Source organism: Hemiscyllium ocellatum, assembly GCF_020745735.1.
Source record: "Hemiscyllium ocellatum isolate sHemOce1 chromosome 27 unlocalized genomic scaffold, sHemOce1.pat.X.cur. SUPER_27_unloc_23, whole genome shotgun sequence".
Classification (NCBI taxonomy): Eukaryota; Metazoa; Chordata; class Chondrichthyes; order Orectolobiformes; family Hemiscylliidae; genus Hemiscyllium; species Hemiscyllium ocellatum.
Window position 1 is genome coordinate 124056 of NW_026867491.1, and position 20276 is coordinate 144331.

At 47.1% G+C, this 20276-nt stretch overlaps 2 protein-coding genes across 2 annotated transcripts in view; both read right to left on the reverse strand.

Moving 5' to 3' along the window:
- LOC132807768 (zinc finger protein 239-like) overlaps positions 1 to 20276 on the reverse strand; it is a 184087-nt gene that overhangs the window by 67069 nt on the left and 96742 nt on the right. The gene's annotated exons all lie outside the window — the stretch shown is intronic.
- The window catches only part of LOC132807775 (zinc finger protein 234-like), a 34231-nt gene that overhangs the window by 13194 nt on the left and 761 nt on the right, over positions 1 to 20276 (reverse strand). Inside the window, exons 2-4 of the mRNA XM_060821780.1 lie at positions 18345 to 19613; positions 15955 to 16102; positions 6276 to 6515 (exon numbers count right to left, since the gene is read on the reverse strand). Of these exons, the coding sequence (XP_060677763.1) occupies positions 6276 to 6515; positions 15955 to 16102; positions 18345 to 19363 (1407 nt within the window). The 5' untranslated portion in view covers positions 19364 to 19613. The remainder of the gene's footprint in view (positions 1 to 6275; positions 6516 to 15954; positions 16103 to 18344; positions 19614 to 20276) is intronic.

Genomic DNA, 20276 nt, shown 5'->3' on the forward strand with positions numbered 1-20276 from the left:
CAGGATCTGGACCAGATGGACCAATGGCTGAGAAGTGGCAGATGGAGTTTATTTCAGATAAATGCGAGGTGCTGCATTTTGGGAAAGCAAATCTTAGCAGGACTTATACACTTCATGGTAAGGTCCTAGAGAGTGTTGCTGAACAAATAGACCTTAGAGTGCAGGTTCATAGCTCCTTGAAAGTGGAGTCGCAGGTAGACAGAATAGTGAAGGCGGCGTTTGGTATGCTTTCCTTTATTGGTCAGAGTATAGGAGTTGGAAGGTCATGTTGCGACTGTACAGAATATTGGTTAGGCCACTGCTGGAATATTGCATGCAGTTCTGGTCTCCTTCCTATTGGAAAGATGTTGTGAAACTTGAACGGGTTCAGAAAAGATTGACAAGGATGTTGCCAGGGTTGGAGGATCTGAGCTACAGGGAAAGGCTGAACAGGCTGGTGCTGTTTTCCCTGGAGCGTCGGAGGCTGAGGGGTGACCTTCTAGAGATTTACAAAATGAGGGGCATGGATAGGATAAATAGACAAAATCTTTTCCCTGGGGTTGGGGAGTCCAGAACAAGAGGGCATAGGTTTGGGGTGAGAGGGGAAAGATATAAAAGAGATCTAAGGGGCAATTTTTTCAAGCAGAGGATGGTATGTGTATTGAATGAACTGCCAGAGGAAGTGATGAAGGCGAGAACAATTGCAACATTTAAGAGGCATTTGGATGGTATATAAATAGGAAGGGTTTGAAGGGATATGGGCCGGGTGCTGGCAGGTGGGACTAGATTGGGTTGGGATATCTGGTCAGCATGGATGGGTTAGACCGAAGGGTCTCTTTCCATGCTGTGCATCTCTATGACTCTAAATGCTGTGGATGTCACTATACGACAGTTACTAATTTTGCAGATGACACCAAAATTAAAGGTGTAGTGGACAGCGAAGATGCTTAGCTCAGAGGACAACAAGACCTTAATCAGATGGGTCAATGGGCTGAGAAGTGGCAGACGGAGTTTAATTTAGATACATATGAGGCACTGCATTTTGGAAAAGCATATCAGAGGAGGACTTATACACTTAATGGTAAGATCCAAGGGAGTGTTGCTGAACAAAGATCTGGAGTGCAGGTTCATAGCTCCTTGAAAGTAGTCACAGATAGATAAGATAGCGAAGGTGGTGTTTGGAATGCTTTCCTTTATTGGTCAGAGTATCGAGTATTGAAGTTGGGAGGTGATGTTGCAGCTGTACAGGGCATTGGTTAGACCACTTTTGGAATATTGTGTGCAGTTCTGGTCTCCTTTCTGTCAGAAGTTTGTTGTGAAACTTGAAAGGGTTCAAAAAAAAAGAGTTAGAAGGAAGTTGCCAGGGTTGGAGGATTTGAGCTATCGAGAGAAGCTGAATAGGTTGGTCCTGTTTTCCCTGGAGTATCGGAGGCTGAGAGGTGACCTTACAGAGATTTATAAAATCATGAGGGGCATTGATAGGATAAACAGACAAGGTCTTTTCCCTGAGTTGGGGGGAGTCTAGAACTAGATGGCATACATTTAGGGTGAGAGGGGAAAGAAATAAAAGGGACTTAAGGGACAACTTTTTCAAGCAAAGGGTGGCGCGGGTATGGAATTAGCTGCTTGAGGAAGTCGTGAAGGCTGGTAAAATTACAATATTTGAATGGAATCTGGATGGAAGGGTTTAGAGGGATATGGGCCAAGTGCTAGCAAATGGTACTAGATTGTTTAGGCTAACTGGTCAACATGGATGAGTTAGAGTGTTAAAGTAGGGATTTGAGACAGCCCAGGGAATCCCTTGTGGAGTCAGACCTGTAACCTCTCACGATTCGTCCTGGAGATCGTACTCTTTGAGAGTCTGGAATAAAAAAACTCTTATAGACTGTTTAGTTTAATTTTAGTTATCCCCTTTATTTACCAACAGCTCCACTGATACCGATAAGCTAAACTCGCTAGGTTCTAGTAACCTAGGAGAGTAGGGGGCCAACTCTTCAAGTGCCCTGGCAGGCTACTCTGATGTACTGATACAAAGTGGTTTCCTTTACACAAAGATTTACAAAAACATTGCATGTTCTTAATTCGTAAGGAAGAAAAGTTAATTGACAGGTCACTGTACGCTTGACTAATCACTCCCACAGGCTCTAAGCCATTCATCAGGTGGGAAAAACATACCCAGCCGAGTGAGGTGCCTGCTAGCAAGATAAACTCCTATCATAAAGGGGTATCAGTCTGAGCTAATTGGAGAGTTCCTAACCTTGCACAGGTCACAGGTCAGATACAACTGTTTTCCAAAATGGCTTCTTAGCAGGAGAGCAAACTTTTGATCATAAAATGGCTTGCTGACACATTGTGCCAGAATCTCTTCAATGTTAGGCCTAGAATAATTTCTAAGCGAGGAGCAGACCCCTGCTTTTTAGGCACTGAATCATACGGTACCTGAGGCTGAGATGTTACCAAAAGGTTGCATTTAAACTGATTCATTAGTCTTCGAATTAAACATGCTTTCTTTTCAGGGTTGTGATTCAAATAAGACATAAGATCTGATTAGTTGGAATTGACAGTGGGGCAGTCTGAAAGGTCTGTAGAGTGGTCTGCAAGAACAGCAAGTAAGTTAAAGCTTCAATGTTACGTTTTACAGAGTTCATATTTAATAACTGGTAATGGCTACTCAATACCATCATAAAGTCTCAAAAATGCAATTACGTTCAATCCAAAGCAGGTAAGCACGAAGAGTTAATTTTTTAATGGCTTCGGGAGCCCCAGTGCTATAATGGTTTCTCTGTCACTCTTGTCCTTTTGAACTCTCAAGTCAGGGAGTTATAACAGCAACGGTGTTTTCCCTCGGTTTGCCTAGCTTGCAAGGGGTAATAAGAATCCATTATAATTAACAGTTCCTGACTGTCAATTACAAGGCCTTTGATAGTACTGAATTTCGTTTCGGGGTCAGAATCAAACGCTGTCATTAATTTCACAAGGGAACAGCCATGAATGTTATCACTGTGTCCTATTTACACAGTTCACTGTTAAGGCAAATGTTCTTAATTGCCTTAGGGTATCCTGTTATCACTTTGTTATCTTCTGCATACCTTGAGTTCTCCACTTTTACCAAGCCTCCCTGCCTGTCTATTTTTTAGTGTGCAGCAAATGTGCTCTATAATTCAACATTACATTTTAGTTTAAATGTTTAAAGACAAGTTTTATGGCTATAGACTTTCTTATTCCCTCCTTTTATTATTTCATGACAACTACTTGGCTTATAATTATTATTAGGGTAAAAAATTAGGTCTGCAGATGCTGGAGATCGCAGTTGAAAATGTGTTGCTGGTTAAAGCACAGCAGGTCAGGCAGCATCCAAGGAATAGGAATAGGAAATTATTAGTCCATCCAGTCAATGTATATTTTCAAATAAGTCAAGTGCCTCCTCTGCCAGGTCATCGTCCAGAGGAGCAGAGTCTGAAAGATACAGGATTTCAGCATGGAAGTTCAGGCACAGAGTTAGAGGGGTAGACAAGGGTCAATTAACCAGATGCTCTTTGGCTTAGGTGAAAAACAATGCACAGTCTATTTCACGCATAAGCAGACGACAGTGTGTATTCCTAGGATGAGTCCAAGGACTATCAGTACATCCCACACGATCCATCCACACAGCGATCATAGCCAGCAAGTAAACTTCCATCCACACGAATCAGGCAACAGTTGGGCAGGTATCTTCCCTGCATCTTGACCCGTTTTGTTGATCACATCTGTGACGTACGTAAGATCAGAACATGGTTTAGTAACAAGTTCATTTATGAGAACACAATCATGGGGAGGATCAGGCAGTTCAAGTGGTTCTTCCTGCAGGAATGTAGCGGGGTAATGTTAGAGCAGTATTTAAAGGAGAGAAATGGATTCAGAAGTAATGAAATCTCATAGCGACTGATACGAACCATAGCGGGGCGCAGAGTATGTTTAGAAATCAGCAAGGATACTGCAGAATGCGAGGTACAGACTTCTACATTTTGATGTAAAGTTATATTAGAGGCAGCCACTACCAGAGTGTGGATGGCAGAGAGAATCTGGGTGCAGAAAGGCATACCTTGAGCAAAAGGATCAAGCTCAGTAGAATAATAGGCAATAGGGCACCAAGAGGAGCCATGTTGCTGGGTGAGAACAGCTGGAGCACAGGTATCAAGGATGGCAACATAAAGATGAAAGTGGCAGTCATACAAACGTCGGCCCAGTGTGGTGCTGAAGAGAGGGTCATTTTAAGCTCCGTAAAGATTTGTAGTTGTTTTGAGGTGAGTTCATACTGTTAAGGCTCATTAGGAACTTAACTTTGTTGGAGGGGGTACAATATAACCACATTGATGTGGATGGTTGAGAAAGGTAGTGGAGTCAGTGTGATTGGACACTTTGTCAGGGCTAGCAAGGAGGTCAATGTTTTGAACTAGGGTAGCGTCTCCAGGAAATTCAAATAATTCAAGCTGGGCTTGAAGAGTCTCTGAAAAGAATGTGGGCGAGTGAATAAACCCTTGAGGTAGGCAAGTCCACGTATATTGGTGGCCCTTAAAAGAAGGCAAAAATGTATTGGGCTATTTGGATGCAAAGGAAGACAAAAGAATGCATGTTGGAGGTCAACGACAGCGAAGATCTTGGCATCTGCTGGAACTTGGCTGAGGATAGTAGCAGGATTGGCAACTGGAGGATTATGAGCTTCAATGATTTTATTTACTTCATGAAGGTCGTGAACGACATTCATGACATCCTGGTTTAGGGATCGGAAAGATAGGTGTATTGACAGAAGAATGGCATGGGACTAGAAGGCCTTGCTGTAGAAATGAATCAATGACGGGTTGAATGCCAGCTTCACCTTCTGGTTTCAGGGGGTATTGAGATATAGATAGGAGGACAGAATTAGCTTTGGTCAAAATGGAATGGGTGGGACCTGAGCAAGGCCCACTTGTGTTTTGGAGTCCACACAGACTCCAGGATATACTGCGTCCTGCAGGCGAGGGTAGGCATGATGATGATGAAGAGGTAAAAACAATGACTGCAGATGCTGGAAACCAGATTCTGGATCAGTGGTGCTGGAAGAGCACAGCAGTTCAGGCAGCATCCAATGAGCAGCGAAATCGCGTTTCGGGCAAAAGCCATGATGATGATGAAGGCTGCCATGGATCAACTAAGGCTGTGCATAAAATAGGATTGATCCTTGAGCAAGCAGCTGAATTTCACAGCAAGTATGATCAGCATGGTCAAAAAGAGTCTTAGCGTCAAAACCTACATCTTGGGCTTTGTGTTCTGGGTTCAAATGAGGGGGCCAATTTTCCAGCTATGAGGGGGAACTGACACGAAAAGAACGCCACCAGCTGGTGACCTGATCTCACCAATCACCCAAGCGTGCTTAGTGCCCAGTAAGGGATTATAACATGTGTTCAAGTCTGAGATCATTCCCAGATGAGTCATAAGCTAAAGTAAGGTGGGGGTGAGGGACGTTATGTAAAATAGGATCAAAAGCGTAAGGATCCAAATCAAATGACCACCATCGAGGAGGCTTTGGTTTGATATTGATGCATTGAACAAAATGAGGTGGATCCTGATTCAGGATACCATCATCATGACATTCAATAGTAATATTTAGAGGACAGAGGAGATCTCTAGCAAGTAGAGGGATATGTAATCCATTAGTAACAACAAAGCAAAAAGGGAATGTGACACAATTTTTCCACACCACTGTCAGAGGGACAGCGTATGCATGTTTATTAGAGAAACCATCAAAACATTGCTGGGTTTCATCATCGTCCGAGATTTGAAAATCAAAAGCATGAGCAAGATGGATGGGAAGTGATGAAACAGTGGCTCCTGTGTCAAACATGAATTCAATATCGTGGCCATTACGGTTAAGAATTAGCATAGGTCCGTCCTCTGGACTGGCGGTAAGTATGGGAAAATTCAAAGCAGGAAGCTGCTCTATACCCGGGAGTCCGTTTTGAAAAGGGTTTTGTGCAGTAAAAGGGGCAACCTGCTGAGGTCACTGGGGAGGGAGACCAGGAGATTGTCTGTTGTTTTTACTCCAGTGATGAACCAGGGACTGCTATGGAAAGGGCAGTTCTTGGACCAATGTCCTGGTTGATTGCAAATGAAACAAAGGTGTAGTTGTTGGGGGACCCTAGGGGGTGGGGGAGGCAGTGAAGAGTAATGAGAGGGTGTATAGGGGCATCATGGACTGTTGGGGAAGGATACATAGGATCACCGCATGGTCCATTGGGATGTTGTGAATACACAGTACCATTTCTACGGTCCTGCCATACTGGACGATAGTATGAGGGTTTCATTTGTTCGCTTGACTGACCTTGCAGACGGAAAGGTCTACTTTGAATCCTGGGTTTAGGTTTAGCCACTGTAGTTTGGGCAAGTTCTGTCTTGACCGTGCCAACGGTAGCCTTACTCTTGGGATCCTTTAGTTCCCAGAAGTAACAAACCTCTTGGCTGAATTGTGCACCCTCAGCATCTTGCTCGTGGATGTTGTGGGTTTTAATAGCTTTCTGTACCTGATCAGGTAAGACAGTCATACATATGGCATTAAATTGGGATGATCACCCTTGTAGGTAGTTAGCGTCAACAGAAGAAGCGCTATAGCATTCCTTAAAATGGGTAAGAAACTCCTCAGCCCCTTCGCCCAAGCTGGGTTTACATGTTAAGACTTTACCCACATCAACTACGCGATGCACGCTTGGTGGAGACAGGTAATAATCCAATCTGATAGTTTTGGCCGGGTGCCGGACTACAAGTTGGGTATGATTATTACCTCAAAATTTCTCAGAACTCGCCCATTTTTCAGGTGAAAATCTGCATTCTGAGGTGAACCAGATCTTGGGAGGCATCATTATAAATGGTCTTAGTCCTATTAATGTAATTAACAGATCCCTCAGGATTCCTTCCATAATCTGCAACCTTATTGATAATGCTTGAGAATCATGAGGTTTCCATGGTCGATAAAGATCCATAAATTGGGCTTGTCCCAGATTCAGAGGCTGTGGGTCAGGAACCTCTTCTATTCAGGAAATTTCTTTTTTGCCCTCCCACATCACAGGGTGAGTGCAAGGACCAATATTAAGGTCCTGAGACTTTGATTGCAAATTTAGTTTAGGGGCAGTGGAAATCAAAAGGAGTCTCTTCAATGTTTCTTCCAGATTTTAATTTGAATTGACTCCTAGTACGGTAGGCACCAGGTTTGTGGTAAGCCGAATTCTTATTCGGCATAACAGCTGGGGGAAGGTCTTGAGCCTTGGCACATTCGTCATCAGAGTAAGGGGGGAGGGTTCAGGGAGGGAACCGGAGGTGGTCAGCTGACAGGATGGGAGGCATAAAATATTTCCTCCTTCGAATCAGTATCCCATCCACAAATGGATCAGGATTCTTCAGTAATGGGTCTCTGGAAGAGGGGAGGTTGGGGTATAAGGAACAGTCCTTGTCAGCTTCGTCCTGCCCAGCTGCAATTGCAGTCTGTTGTTTATTCACCAGTTTCCTTTTTCTTTGATGCCCTTGACGTTTCAACGTAGATTCTGAATTTTTAAAAAATTTTCTCCCTTGCCTATTCCAATTCTGCTTCTAAATCATGTGCTTCACATTTATGTTTTAGTTCTGTCCAATTTAGTTCAGATCTTTCCTCAGTTAATGGACTAACTCCCCTTTTAATACAGTTTTGTCTCCATGATGGTTGCATGGATTTTTCCCATTTTTCCTCGAGCTACCCTTTTCCACTCTGATAAGACTTCTTTCTGCTTTCTTCCCTTTCTTTTTTTCCCAAATCCCTTGTTCAATTTTAGTGAATAGAATTAAATCATGTGTGCCTCCTAGAGACCAATCCTTATTCTGTTGAGCAGCTGCAGCTGATATTCTCAATTGTTTCTCATAATTAAGGATACAGACTTGTTATTTCTGTTCAGGGACATTTGTCTTCCATCTTATCTAGGGGCACACTCAGTTATCCTACCTACTTTAAATCTTTGAAAACTACTGATCTACATGGGCTCCAGCCTCACAGAACACAAACATTCACTCGTCAACAAGCAAATGTGCATCCAAACCAAATCTCAAAAGGATTAAACTTTCTGCAAGCCGCAGGGAATCAGTGCTGACTTTCTGTGTCACGCGCGCGCTCCCTCGTACATACACATGAACATGTTAAGAGGAACGAGGCACTCACAGTCCACGTATCTCATAAATCCTGGATGTGGCACATAGTTGTTTAACCAAGTATACAAGAATTGTATCACTGGCCAACTTTCTTTTTATTTTATACATGACAAAAGCAGCAGCCACCCTCTATATTTCATAAACGAAGAACACCCAAACAGAACAAAATCACAACTAACAAACAAGACAAAACAGCAAAGCAAGACAAGCCAAGCTGAACAGATACAGAGAAGATAATCTCGACATAAAACTTTCACTAATCAACAACCCGACAATGAACAATAAGACTAATGATTCCTGCAAAACATTCTCGGTTTTCAGTCCTATGTAAACGATCTCATTTAGGGTTCTGAGAGGGTACCAAGAGAAAAATGGGGGAAAAACACCACACAGATGTAGACAGAGAGTAATCAAGGTACAATTTTACCTTGTGGGTCCATTGGTCTTGAGTCCAACCCTTAGATGGAACTCTTCTTTTCCAGTTTCAGTCAAATGTAGCCCTTGTTGGAACCCTGCTTGCAGCGCCAAATTGATAAAGTACAGATATGAGACAGCCGAGGGAGTCCCTTGTGGACTCAGACCTGTCAGCCTATCTTGGTCCCAGAGATTGTACTCTTTGGAAGTCTGGAATAAAAATAAAACTCTTACAGTTTAGTTTAATTTTAAATTGTCCCCTTCATTAATACCATCACGGTTACAACATAACACCGATACTTATAAGACAATCTAACTGGATTCTATTAACCCAGAAGAGTAGCAATCACTTCTTCCAAGAGCCCTGGCGGGCTACTCTGTGTACTATCTTTATATACAAGTTTTTTACAAAGGCGGTGCTGTTGCAAACAAGCTTTCTTTAAATGAATTTTTTTTTTTACAAAAGCACTGCATGTTCTGAACTAGACAGATAACAATGAAGGGCAATAATTCGGGAGAGAAGTAATTGATTCCGAGTTTCGTTCTGAGGTCAGAATCAAACACTTTTTCATTTCACAAAGGAACAGCCATGAATGTGATCGCTCAATATCCTGTTTATACAAATTCACTGATGTTAAGGCAAATGTTCTTAATTGCCTTACCCTCCCTGCCGGTCTATTTTCTAGTGTGGAGCAAATGTGTTCTATAATTCAACATTATATTTTAGTCTAAATGCTTAAGGACACATTTTCCTTACAAACATTCTCACGACCCCTTTCAAAGTTTCGTAAGTTCTTTCCTATATCAGGGGGAGCAAAACTTAATGTAGTATTCCAAAAATGCCCTAACCAACATACAGCCACAATATGACCTCACAACTCCTTTATTCAATGCTCTGACCAATAAAGGAAATCATACCAAACGCCTTCTTCATTCGTCTATCTACCTGCAACTCCAAGATCTCTTTGTTCAGCAACACTCCCCTTAACTGTCAATCCTGCCTGGATTGCTCAACCAAAATGCAATACCTCATTTCTCTAAATTAAACTCTGTCTGACATCCTCAGCCTATTGCCCATCCCAAAAATTCTAATTTATAGCAAACTCTCTTTGCTCTCTTATTCCCTAGAAGCTGAAAATCTTCATACCACACACTCCCCCTCTGTTTTCACTTTGCTGAACCGAATCCCTGCTGTACCACATTCTGAAGGGTCAAAATACTGACCAGCCAGGATGAGTGGACGTTGAGAAGATGTTTCCATTGGTAGGAGAGACAAGGAGTTGAGGGTACAGCCTTACAATAAAGGGAAGACCTTTTAGAACAGAGAGAAGGAGAAACCTCTTCAGCCAGACAGTGGTGAATCTATGGAATTCATTGCCATAGACAGCTATGGAGGGCAGGTCGCTGAGGATATTTAAGATTGAGATAGATAGGTTCTTGAGTATCAAGGGGATTGAGGGTTACAGTGAGAAAGTGAAAGGATGGGATTGAGAAACTTATCAGCCACGATTGTGTGGTATGAACAGACCTGATGGGCTGAACAGCCTAATTTCTGCACCTTTGTCAGATGGTCTTTTGCTGTCCTGGGCACAGGGTGTCAGAATTGGGAGCAGGAGTAGACCATTTGGTCTTTCGAGCCTGCACCAGCATTGAACACATCATAACTGGGTATTAGTCTACCTACATCTTGTAAATAGACTGTGACTTTTCTCACTGGAGCACAGGAGGTTGAGAGGTAACCCTATAGAGGTTGTTTAAAATCATGAGGGGATAGATGAGATGAATCGCAGGTATCATTGCCCTCGGGTGGGGGTTTTAAGATTAGGCAGCAAATTTTGAAGGTGAGAGGAGAAAGATTTTAAAAAGTCTTGAGGGGCAGCATTTTTTTTTTAAAAAGAGAGTGGTTTGTGTGTGAAATTATTATCCAGACATTTTCTCACCTTCCCCCCCATAAACATCCACTTCTTTGTTGTTCAAAAATCACCTGAACTCAGCCTTGAATATATTCAATGACTCCTTAACTGCAGGAAGAAATCCCCACTTCTGAACTCAATTCCTCTTGCTAATATACACTTGCTTTGCTCATTGCTCGCTGCACCTGACAAATGGCATTGACTGGTGTACAAGGATGCTGAGGCCCCTTTGTACATCCACACATCATTCCTGATGAAGGGTTCATGCCTGAAATGTCAACTCTCCTGCTCCTGGAATGCGGTTTGACCTGCTGTGCTTTTCCAGCACCACACTTTTCAACTCTGATCTCCAGCATCTGCTGTCCTCACTTTCTCCATAACCCAAAAAAGTACATCAACATTCAAACAATGCACATCCTTTCTGATTTTTTTTTAACATAGCAAAAGCTCTAACTTCACATTGGCCATGTGTTTGCCATTTGTGGTCTTCTCTACATTGGGGAAACTGAGCATAAACTTGGGGAACAGTCCGCAGCCAGGGCCGCAGAGGCTGACCAGACCTGCCAGTCACCACCCATTTTAATTCCCCTTCCCACTCCATTTCTGACATGAACATCTTTGGCCTCCTCCATTGCCACAACGAACCAAATCGCAAATTGGAGGAACAGCACATCTTCCATCTTGGCGGCCTGCAGCTTGGAGGACTCAACATTGAGTTCACCAATTTCAAATAATCTCCCTCACCACCCCTTGAATCTCTTCCCAGCCCATCCCCTCCACCACCAACCAGATTCCTTCCTCCCGGTGACCAACCAACCCTGCCCCCAGCACATCCTTGTTCTGCAGCTCTCCCTACACCCATCCCCAGTCCTGAACAAGGGTGACACCGAAAACATTGACTTGACCTCCTGACACTCCCTGGCTTGCTGCATTCTTCCAGCCCCCTGCCTGTCTATTTTGCCAATTGAGTCACAGACCTGGCCTAACTTTTCCCAAGTCTGTCCACTCCCTGGATTCACTCCCTTTCCTTTCAGTTGCAGCAAGTCAACAATTGAACATCACAATGAAAAATAAATGGAAAAGAGGATGAGAAATGAGAGTGTCGTACTCTTGGTCAATCAAAAGAAAGACTCACACCTTTTCTGCCAACAGTGAGGAACACACGCAATGTTTCGGTGACACTGGTGAACATGCGCCATGCTTCTTGACACAGGAGCGCACACAATATGCTCAGTGGCGCTGCTGGTATTATTGACAGATTTTAAGTGTCCAAATGCCAATAGGAGAAAAAAAAGGGTAGAGCCACAATTGTTTTCCCCATATGGTACAATATTTTATTGCTTTTCCATCTTGTCTGGCTGCTCAACTTTTTTGACTTTTCCCCAGTGTAGGGGTGAAGTTCAGAACTAGAGAGCAGAGGTGTAGGGTGAGAGCAGAAAGATATAAAAGGTACCTAAGGGACAACTTTTCCATGCAGACGGTGGGGTGGTGTGTGTATGGAATGAGCTGCCAGAGGAAGTGGTGGAGGCTGGTACAATTACAGCACTTAAAAGGATCTGGGTGGGTATATGAATAGGAAGGGTTTAGAGGCATATGAGCCAAGTGCTGGCAAATGGGACGAGATTAATTTAGGATATCTGGTCAGCATGGACGGGTTGGACCAAAGGTGTCTGTTTCCGTGCTGTACAACTCTGACGACTCTAAATAATAAAAAGTATAAGTTGACAAATAACAAACGATATCCATGTTAACAAGGCTTAGCTCACCACATGCTTTACTAACCATTCTCCACAGATCCTATCCCTGCAATGACTGAGGAACAGATGCTGGTGCATCATCTCCTCCACTAGTATTTACACACTAGTCTAAGGAATTGCACAAGTAACAGTGAGGGGTAAACAGCACAAGCGCCAGTAAAAGCAGATGGAAAGTGAGTGTAAAATGTGACTATGACAGGACAGGCCCCACATTCCTTCCCCTCCGTCCCCCCCACAACCTGCCTCACCTTTCACCTCCCGGGCCCAGTACCTTCCAGGTGGCCCCATAGTTGACACAGGGGCCGCCCCACGACCAGTAGAACTCCACCACCCAGGCGGCCGACCAGTTCCCAAACAGGCCCTTAACCCCATCCGCCTCCAGAATGGTCACCGGCTCCTGCCTGCTGTACAGCCGGCCGGTGTGGCCGTGACACAGCAGCTGCGCCAGGAAGGCGGCGGTGACCAGTGACGGGGGTCTGCCCCGGGCCGCACGGCGCCATTTTCCTAACGGCCGCCGCTTCCCCGCTCGAGCGACTTCTCCTCCCAACCGCCTTCACCCCCGCGTGACGTCTGCACGGGGGGATGGGCGGGGCCGGGGGAGCCTCACCGTCACCAAGCAACAGCCACCTCGCGCTACAACTGCTCATTCACAAAAACAAACTCTCCTGTCTCGCTCTGCAGCTGCAGGGGGGACACTGCCACGTTTCGAGGAGCCCTGTCTACATTGGGAAAGCTCACGGCTCCATTTAAACAGATATTCCGACATCGAATACAACGATGTTAACTTTCAACTGCGTTCAGGGAACATGTATTTTGCTCTGAGTAAGTCTATTGAGTTTAACTGCAGCATGGCTGTAGTTTTAAACTTGTTTGCTTTCCTGAACAGCTAGGTTTAAATGTTTTATTCGTTAGAAGAACCAAAATTAGTGATAGTTCACATATCCACCCTGAAATGGGGTGGGTAACTGGATCGAGTGGGTAGGCGCCATACTAAGTTTAACTTTGGGGACAGCCTTTGAGCTGCATATGAACAAACTGCTTACATGTTGCACTTATCGACTGCTAAATATCGGCTCTTGTTATCTTAACACTTAGCCTTCTGATTGGACATTGCAAAGGTTCACCTCCCGCCCACACCCCGCCAGCACCCTTCCCAAGGGTCAGACCCTCCCTCTCTCCAGGCACACAGTCTGAATAATTGACGAAGCAAAATTCACTGTCAAATCCCATCAACATGGAAGATCCCAGCCCACCCTACCTCCCACTCTGTACCCAACCCATCCAAAAACCACAAAACATCATCTCATCTTTAAAAAACAAAAGAAAAACTGGACCGCATCAAAACGTTCAACGCTATGACTGTTACACAACACTTTACGGAGCTACATTTCAACTCGAGTTCGTTTGCAACCCCTCATGAGAGTTCACATTAAAAGCTCATTGTACCAAGTCAACGGCATGCCACAGCTCTCTGGAATTCAGCGGAATTCTTCCTGGTATCCCTCATGTTTTCTGGTGTTTTTGAGAAAGGAGACCCTCCCGTTAGCTTCGCCTTCAGATCTCCTTGGCTACGCCCAAAGTTTCGGCTGATCAGTTCAAGCACAGGGTCGCAGCCTTTTCTTGCTAAGCTCAGCTGGCTTAAACGTTAGCAACGCCTCTGGTTCCCGTTGGGATTTACGCTCCCGAGCGCAGACCTGGCCCGCAGCCTGTAGTCCCACAGTGCCTGCTGACTGCAAACTGCCCTTCTGTCAGCAAAAATACAAACACGACGGGGACAGTGTTCATTTCGCTATTCTCAATGTCAACTCTGACCCCACGAAAGGGTCTCTTTTCAGGGGCGGGCATGTCAATTGCCTACTTGGGGTTTGGTGAAATGTCTCAACAAGTGTTTCCGTTTGTCTATATTTACAAGAATTCTAACCCCAACTAGACATTTACATGTAAAATCTAAGAATTATGCAACGTGACACATGAAAGCATGATGAGGAGCATCTCCTGTGTCCTCTCTCAGCTCAGAGAAGACTTAAACCCCGCTCCCCCCTGTAACATTCCTCCAGGTGACAAAAGGAACTTAACGCAGGCGGATTACAAAGGGTTGCTCAGTGGGCACAGCGCCAAGGGACCCGGGTTCAATTCCAGCCTCAGGGGCGACTGTCCGTATGGAGTTTGCACATTTCCAGCCTGCGCCTGCGAGGGTTTTCTCCGGGTGCTCCGGCTTCCTCCCACAATCCAAAGATGCGTAGGAGAGGGTGGATTGGCTATGCTAAATTAGCCATAGTACCTAGGGATGTGTACGTGAGGGTGGATTGGCCATGCTAAATTACCCATAGTACTGTTAGGACGGAATTTGTCCTTGCATGTTCGTTTTAGGAGGAGAGACAACAGACGCTCAATTGTTTGGCACAAGCAGACTTTATTGCAGAATCGTAGCTGATACAGTGAATCACCCTGCATTCACTGGAGAAGGCACGTTCTGCCTTCCCCTCCCAAATCTGCTCCTGATATACTCTTTGCTAAGCAGAGCTTCGCGGAGCTACTAAGCATTGCCTTATTAGGACATTTCGCGTTTGCTAGGCGTTGGCAGCTGAGCTGGTCACGTAAGCAACAGTTTCGATTTCCCAAGCAGCAGCTACAGCTACAGTTTCGATTCCCCAAACAGCAGCTATAGCTCCACCCTCCCTTGACCTATTTTATCCTAACAGTACCCAGGGATATGTAGGATTGGGTAATTGAGCATGGCCAATCTACCCTAACCTACACATCCCTGGGTACTATGGGTAATTTAGCATGGCCAATCCATCCTTAGTGTAGGATTGGCCAGGCTAAATTGTCCTATAGTATCCAGGGATGTGCAGGTTTGGGTGGATTGGTCAGGCTAAATTACCCATAGTGTCCAGGGTTGTGTAGGTGAGGGTGGATTGGCCATGCTAAATTGTCCTATAGTATCCAGGGATGTGCAGGTTTGGGTGGACTGGCCGTGCTAAATTACATAGTGTTTGGGGATGTGCAGGTTAGGGGGCATTGGCCATGCTAAATTACCCATAGTGCCCAGGGATGTGTAGGCTAGGTGGGTTAGCCAATGGGAATTGCAGGGTTACAGGCAGAGGTCTGGGTGAGGTGTGGGTTGGATGGGCTGAAGGGCCTATTCCTACACTGCAGGGGTTCTAAGCGTGAGATGAGGTGCTTGACGGAAACGATGGGGAAGAGGCAGTGAAAACACAACGAGACCGTTTGAAAGTGGGAGCATGACAGGAGGGGGTGGGTAAATGGGATGTGGTGAGGGAGGGGGCTTAGGAGAGAAAGAGACACAGAAAGAGAGGGTCACACACAGATGCAACTGGTGAAAGAGGGGAAGATTGTGATAGGTTCAGATAAGGTGGAGGAAGAAAAGCTGTTCCCTATTCACTGATAGTGACAAGGTCAGGGGCGGCCTGAAGTTCAGGGGTTTGAGCAGGAGAGAGAGGGGGAAAACAGAGGAAAAACAGGTTTACCCAGCAAGCAGCAATATGCTGGAATCCGCTGTCACCTCAGAGAGACAGACAGACGCAGAGGCAGATGCAGAGAGAGAGACACAGAGAGAGACAGAGACGGGGAGGTAATCAGATGAATGGCCTCCCTGTGCTGTGAGATCCAAAAGGAGCACGCGAGCAGCTGCCCCAGTGTTTCTGGCGGTCTGAGGCATCTCCCCCTCGCTCCATTACTGGTACCGCTCTCCCGTCCCGTTGGCACCCTCCCGGTGAACGGCCCACTCTCCCAATGCACTCAAGCTGCCCGTTCCCCTCCCGGGGGCTGGAAGAGGACGGAACAGCCCGTTCCGGAGCGGGGCTCGGGAACGCTGCCCATGTCCGCGACGTCCTTTCCGAGAAAGGAAACAAAAAGGACAACAGACAGGGGACCACCCGCATCAACGGGAATGACAACATTTCACCCTCAGACAAGGCTTTGTCAAGAGATGTACAGCACGGAAACAGACCCTTCGGTCTAACCCGTCCATACCGACCAAATATCCCAACCCAAACTAGTCCCACCTGCCAGCACCCGGCCCATATCCCTCCAAACCCTTCCTATTCATATACCCATCCAAATGCCTCTTAAATGTTGCAATTGTACCAGCCTCCACCACATCCTCTGGCAGCTCATTCCATACACACACCACCTTCTGCATGAAAAAGTTGCCCTGTAGGTCTCTTTTATATCTTCCCCTCTCACCCTAAACCTATGCCCTCTAGTTCTGGATTCCCCAACCCCAGGGAAAAGACTTTGCCTATTTATCCTATCCATGCCCCTCAATTTTGTAAACCTCTATAAGGTCATCCCTCAGCCTCCGACGCTCCAGGGAAAACAGCCCCAGCCTGTTCAGCCTCTCCCTGTAGCTCAGATCCTCCAACCCTGTCAACATACTTGTAAATCTTTTCTGAACCCTTCCAAGTTTCGCAACAGCGGGGAGACCCAGAAATGGAAAAGACTGAAGGGGGAAGTCAGCGGTAAATCTTTTGAAGAGGTTACAAAGGAGAGACCTCTGTCTGCAGCGGGAATGACCCCCACAGTAGCAGGTCGAGGTGGACGGCATTTAAGGAGAAGCTGGATACAGACGTCAGGGAGAAAGGAACTGAAGGGAATGCTGCTGTAAGGGAAATCAAGTGTGAGCGAGTGAAGGGGAGGTGCGTAGAGGCTCACATGGGTCAGAAATACTGAGAGAGACCAGTTGAGCTGAAGGACCTGACTGGAGACTCAATGGGACAGAGAGTGAAATCTTGGATCCACCTGCAAGAGAAGGAGAAACACGTGATTTACCTTCCAGGATTAAGCAAGTCCCGCAGATTCTGCAGATCACTTTTTTGGTCAGAGCACTGAGTATAGGGGTTGGGGTCTGGACAGGACGTTGGTTAGGCCACTTTTGGAATACACAGGAACCTCGATTATCCAAAGGACACATGCAGGGTGTATTTCAGTCGCTTGACGATTAGATCCCTTACAGTGTGGAAACAGGCCCAACCAGTCCACACTGACCCTCCAAAGAGTAACCCACCCAGACCCATTTCCCTCTGACTAATGTACCTAACACGTCGGGCAACTTAGCATAGCCAATTCACCCTGACCTGCACATCTTTGGACTGTGGGACAGAACCGGAGCACTAGGAGGAAACCCACGCAGACGCGGGGAGAATGTGCAAACTCCACACAGTCTGTCGCCTGAGGCAGGAATGAAACCCGGGTCCCTGGTACTGTGAGGTAGCAGCACTAACCACTGAGCCACCGTGCTGGTTCATCTAATTCTGGATAATCGAAGTTCCTCTGCATTATGAGCACTTCTAGTCTATCGGAAGGATATTGCAAAACTTGAAAGGGTTCAGAAAGATTGACAAGGATGTTGCCAGGGTTGGAGGGTTTGAGCTACAGGGAGAGGCTGAACAGGCTGGGGATGTCTTCCCTGGAACGTCGGAAGCTGAGGGTTGACTTTAAGAGAGGTTTATAAAATCATGAGGGGCATGGATAGGGATAGACAAAGTCTTTTGCCAGAACTAGAGGGCATAGGTTTAGGGTGAGAGGGGAAAGATTTAAAAAGGGTCCTAAGGGGCAACATTTTTCACACAGAGGGTGGTGTGTGTGCGTGTGGAATGAGCTGTCAGAGGAAGTGGTGGAGGCTGGTACAATTGCAACATTTAAAAGGCATCCACTTGGGTATCTGTGTAAGGAGGGGTTTGGAGGGATAGGGCCAATTGCTGGCAAATGGGACTTGATTAGTTGAGGATATGGAGGAGTTGGAGCGAAGGGTCTGTTTCTGTGTTGTACATCTCTACTTCAGGAGGAAATGCGCAGTCGCAGGCTCGCAGAGCCACTGGCTGCCAAGGGGATGAGAGCACAGCAACTGCAGTGACCCTCCGCCCTCCCACCCAGGGTTCAGCCCTGGGCGGTGACTCACAGCAGCTGGCCCCGTCACTTGTGCCCCCGCTGGTGCCGCAGCAGGTGCTGGGAGTGAGCGAAGCCCCTCTCACAGACGGGGCAGGTGAATGGCCACTCCCCGGTGTGGACCCACTGGTGTGGCCGCAGGTTGGTCAGCCGGGTGAAGCCCTTGCCGCAGACGGATCAGATGAACGAGCGCTCGCCGCTGTGAAGCCGCCGGTGCGACAGCAGGTTGGAGGAGCAGGTGAAGCCCTTGCCGCACTCGGGGCAGGTGAACGGCCTCTCCCCGGTGTGGACTCGCTGGTGTGAGAACAGGCGGGACGAGCGGGTGAAGCCCTTGCCGCAGACCGAGCAGGTGAAGGGCCGCTCCCCGGTGTGGACCTGCTGGTGGGTCAGCAGGTTGGACGACCGGGTGAAGCCCTTGCCGCACACCGAGCAGGTGAAGGGCCGCTCCCCGGTGTGGACCCGCTGGTGGATCTGGAGGCCGGAGGAGTGGGGGAAGCCCTTGCCGCAGACGGAGCAGGTGAAGGGCCGCTCCCCGGTGTGGATCTGCTGGTGCCGCAGCAGGGTGGACGAGTGAGGGAAGCCCTTGCCGCACACCGAGCAGGTGAAGGCCCCCTCGCCGGTGTGGACCTGCTGGTGGGTCAGCAGGCTGGACGACTGGGTGAAGCCCTTGCCGCAGACAGAGCAGCTGAACGGCCTCTCCCCAGTGTGGACCCGCTGGTGGGACAGCAGGGCGGACGAGTGAGGGAAGCCCTTTCCGCAGACGGAGCAGGTGAAGGGCCGCTCCCCGGTGTGGACCCACTGGTGCCGCAGCAGGGTGGACGAGTGAGGGAAGCCCTTGCCGCACACCGAGCAGGTGAAGGCCACCTCGCCGGTGTGGACCCGCTGGTGGGTCAGCAGGTTGGACGACTGGGTGAAGCCCTTGCCGCAGACGGAGCAGGTGAAGGGCCGCTCCCCGGTGTGGATCCGCTGGTGGGTCAGCAGGTTGGACGACTGGGTGAAGCCCTTGCCGCAGACGGAGCAGGTGAAGGGCCGCTCCCCGGTGTGGACCCGCTGGTGGGTCAGCAGGGTGGACGAGTCAGAGAAGCCCTTGCCGCACACCGAGCAGCTGAACGGCCTCTCCCCGGTGTGGACACGGCGGTGGATCTCCAGATCGGATGCGTAGTGGAATCCTTTCCCGCAATCCCCACACTTCCACGGTTTCTCCATGGCGCGCGGAATGCCTCCTGAGACTTCCTTTCCCCACAGTGGGCAAACTGGCTCAGGCACGTGCCCCTGTGGTTCAGGTAAAGACGATACTTTAAGAGCCTACTGAAGCAGACAAAAATGTTCAAAGAATTTTCCCCTTCTGGACTGAAAGAGGGACGTCTCTCCTATCCCACGAATCAAGGGGCTCTGTCAGACCTTCACATGGTACTCAGTTGGGGAGCTCTATCTGCAAAGCTGCTCTTCTCATATCCTGTGAAAAGGGGATTACAAAAGTCATTGCTGTCTGCACATGACAGGAATTCAGAACAGATCATTCTAGTTTCTGTAGAACTTCCCTAAAACAATCAAGTTACAATATGCAGATGCCAGTGTTGGGCTGGGGTGTACAAAGGTTAAAAAAAAAAAATCACACATCACCAGGTTGTAGTCCATTAGATTTGTTTAGAAGTTCGAGCTTTGAGAGCTCTGCACCTTCATCAGGTAGCTAGTAAAACCTCCAGGCGAAAAAGACAGCAGATGCTGGAGATCAGAGTGGTGCTGGAAAAGCACAGCAGGTCAGGCAGCATCCGAGGAGCAGGGAAAAAAAAAGACGTTTCAGGCAAAAGCCCTTCATCAGGAATGAGGACACTTTCCGAAACGTCGAATCTGCTTTTCCTGGTATGGAGGATGCTAACTATGAAGAGAGGTTGAATAGATCAGGATTATTTTCATTGGAAAGACGGAGGTTAAGGGGGGACCGGATTGAGGCCAACAAAATCATGAGGGGTATAGACAGGGTGGATAGCAAGAAATGTTTTTCCGCAGAGTGGAGGACTCAGTTACTGGGGTCATGAGTTCAAAGTGAGAGGGGAAAGATTTAAGATATGTATGGAAAGTTCTTTACGCAGAGGGTGCTGGGTACCTGGAATGTGTT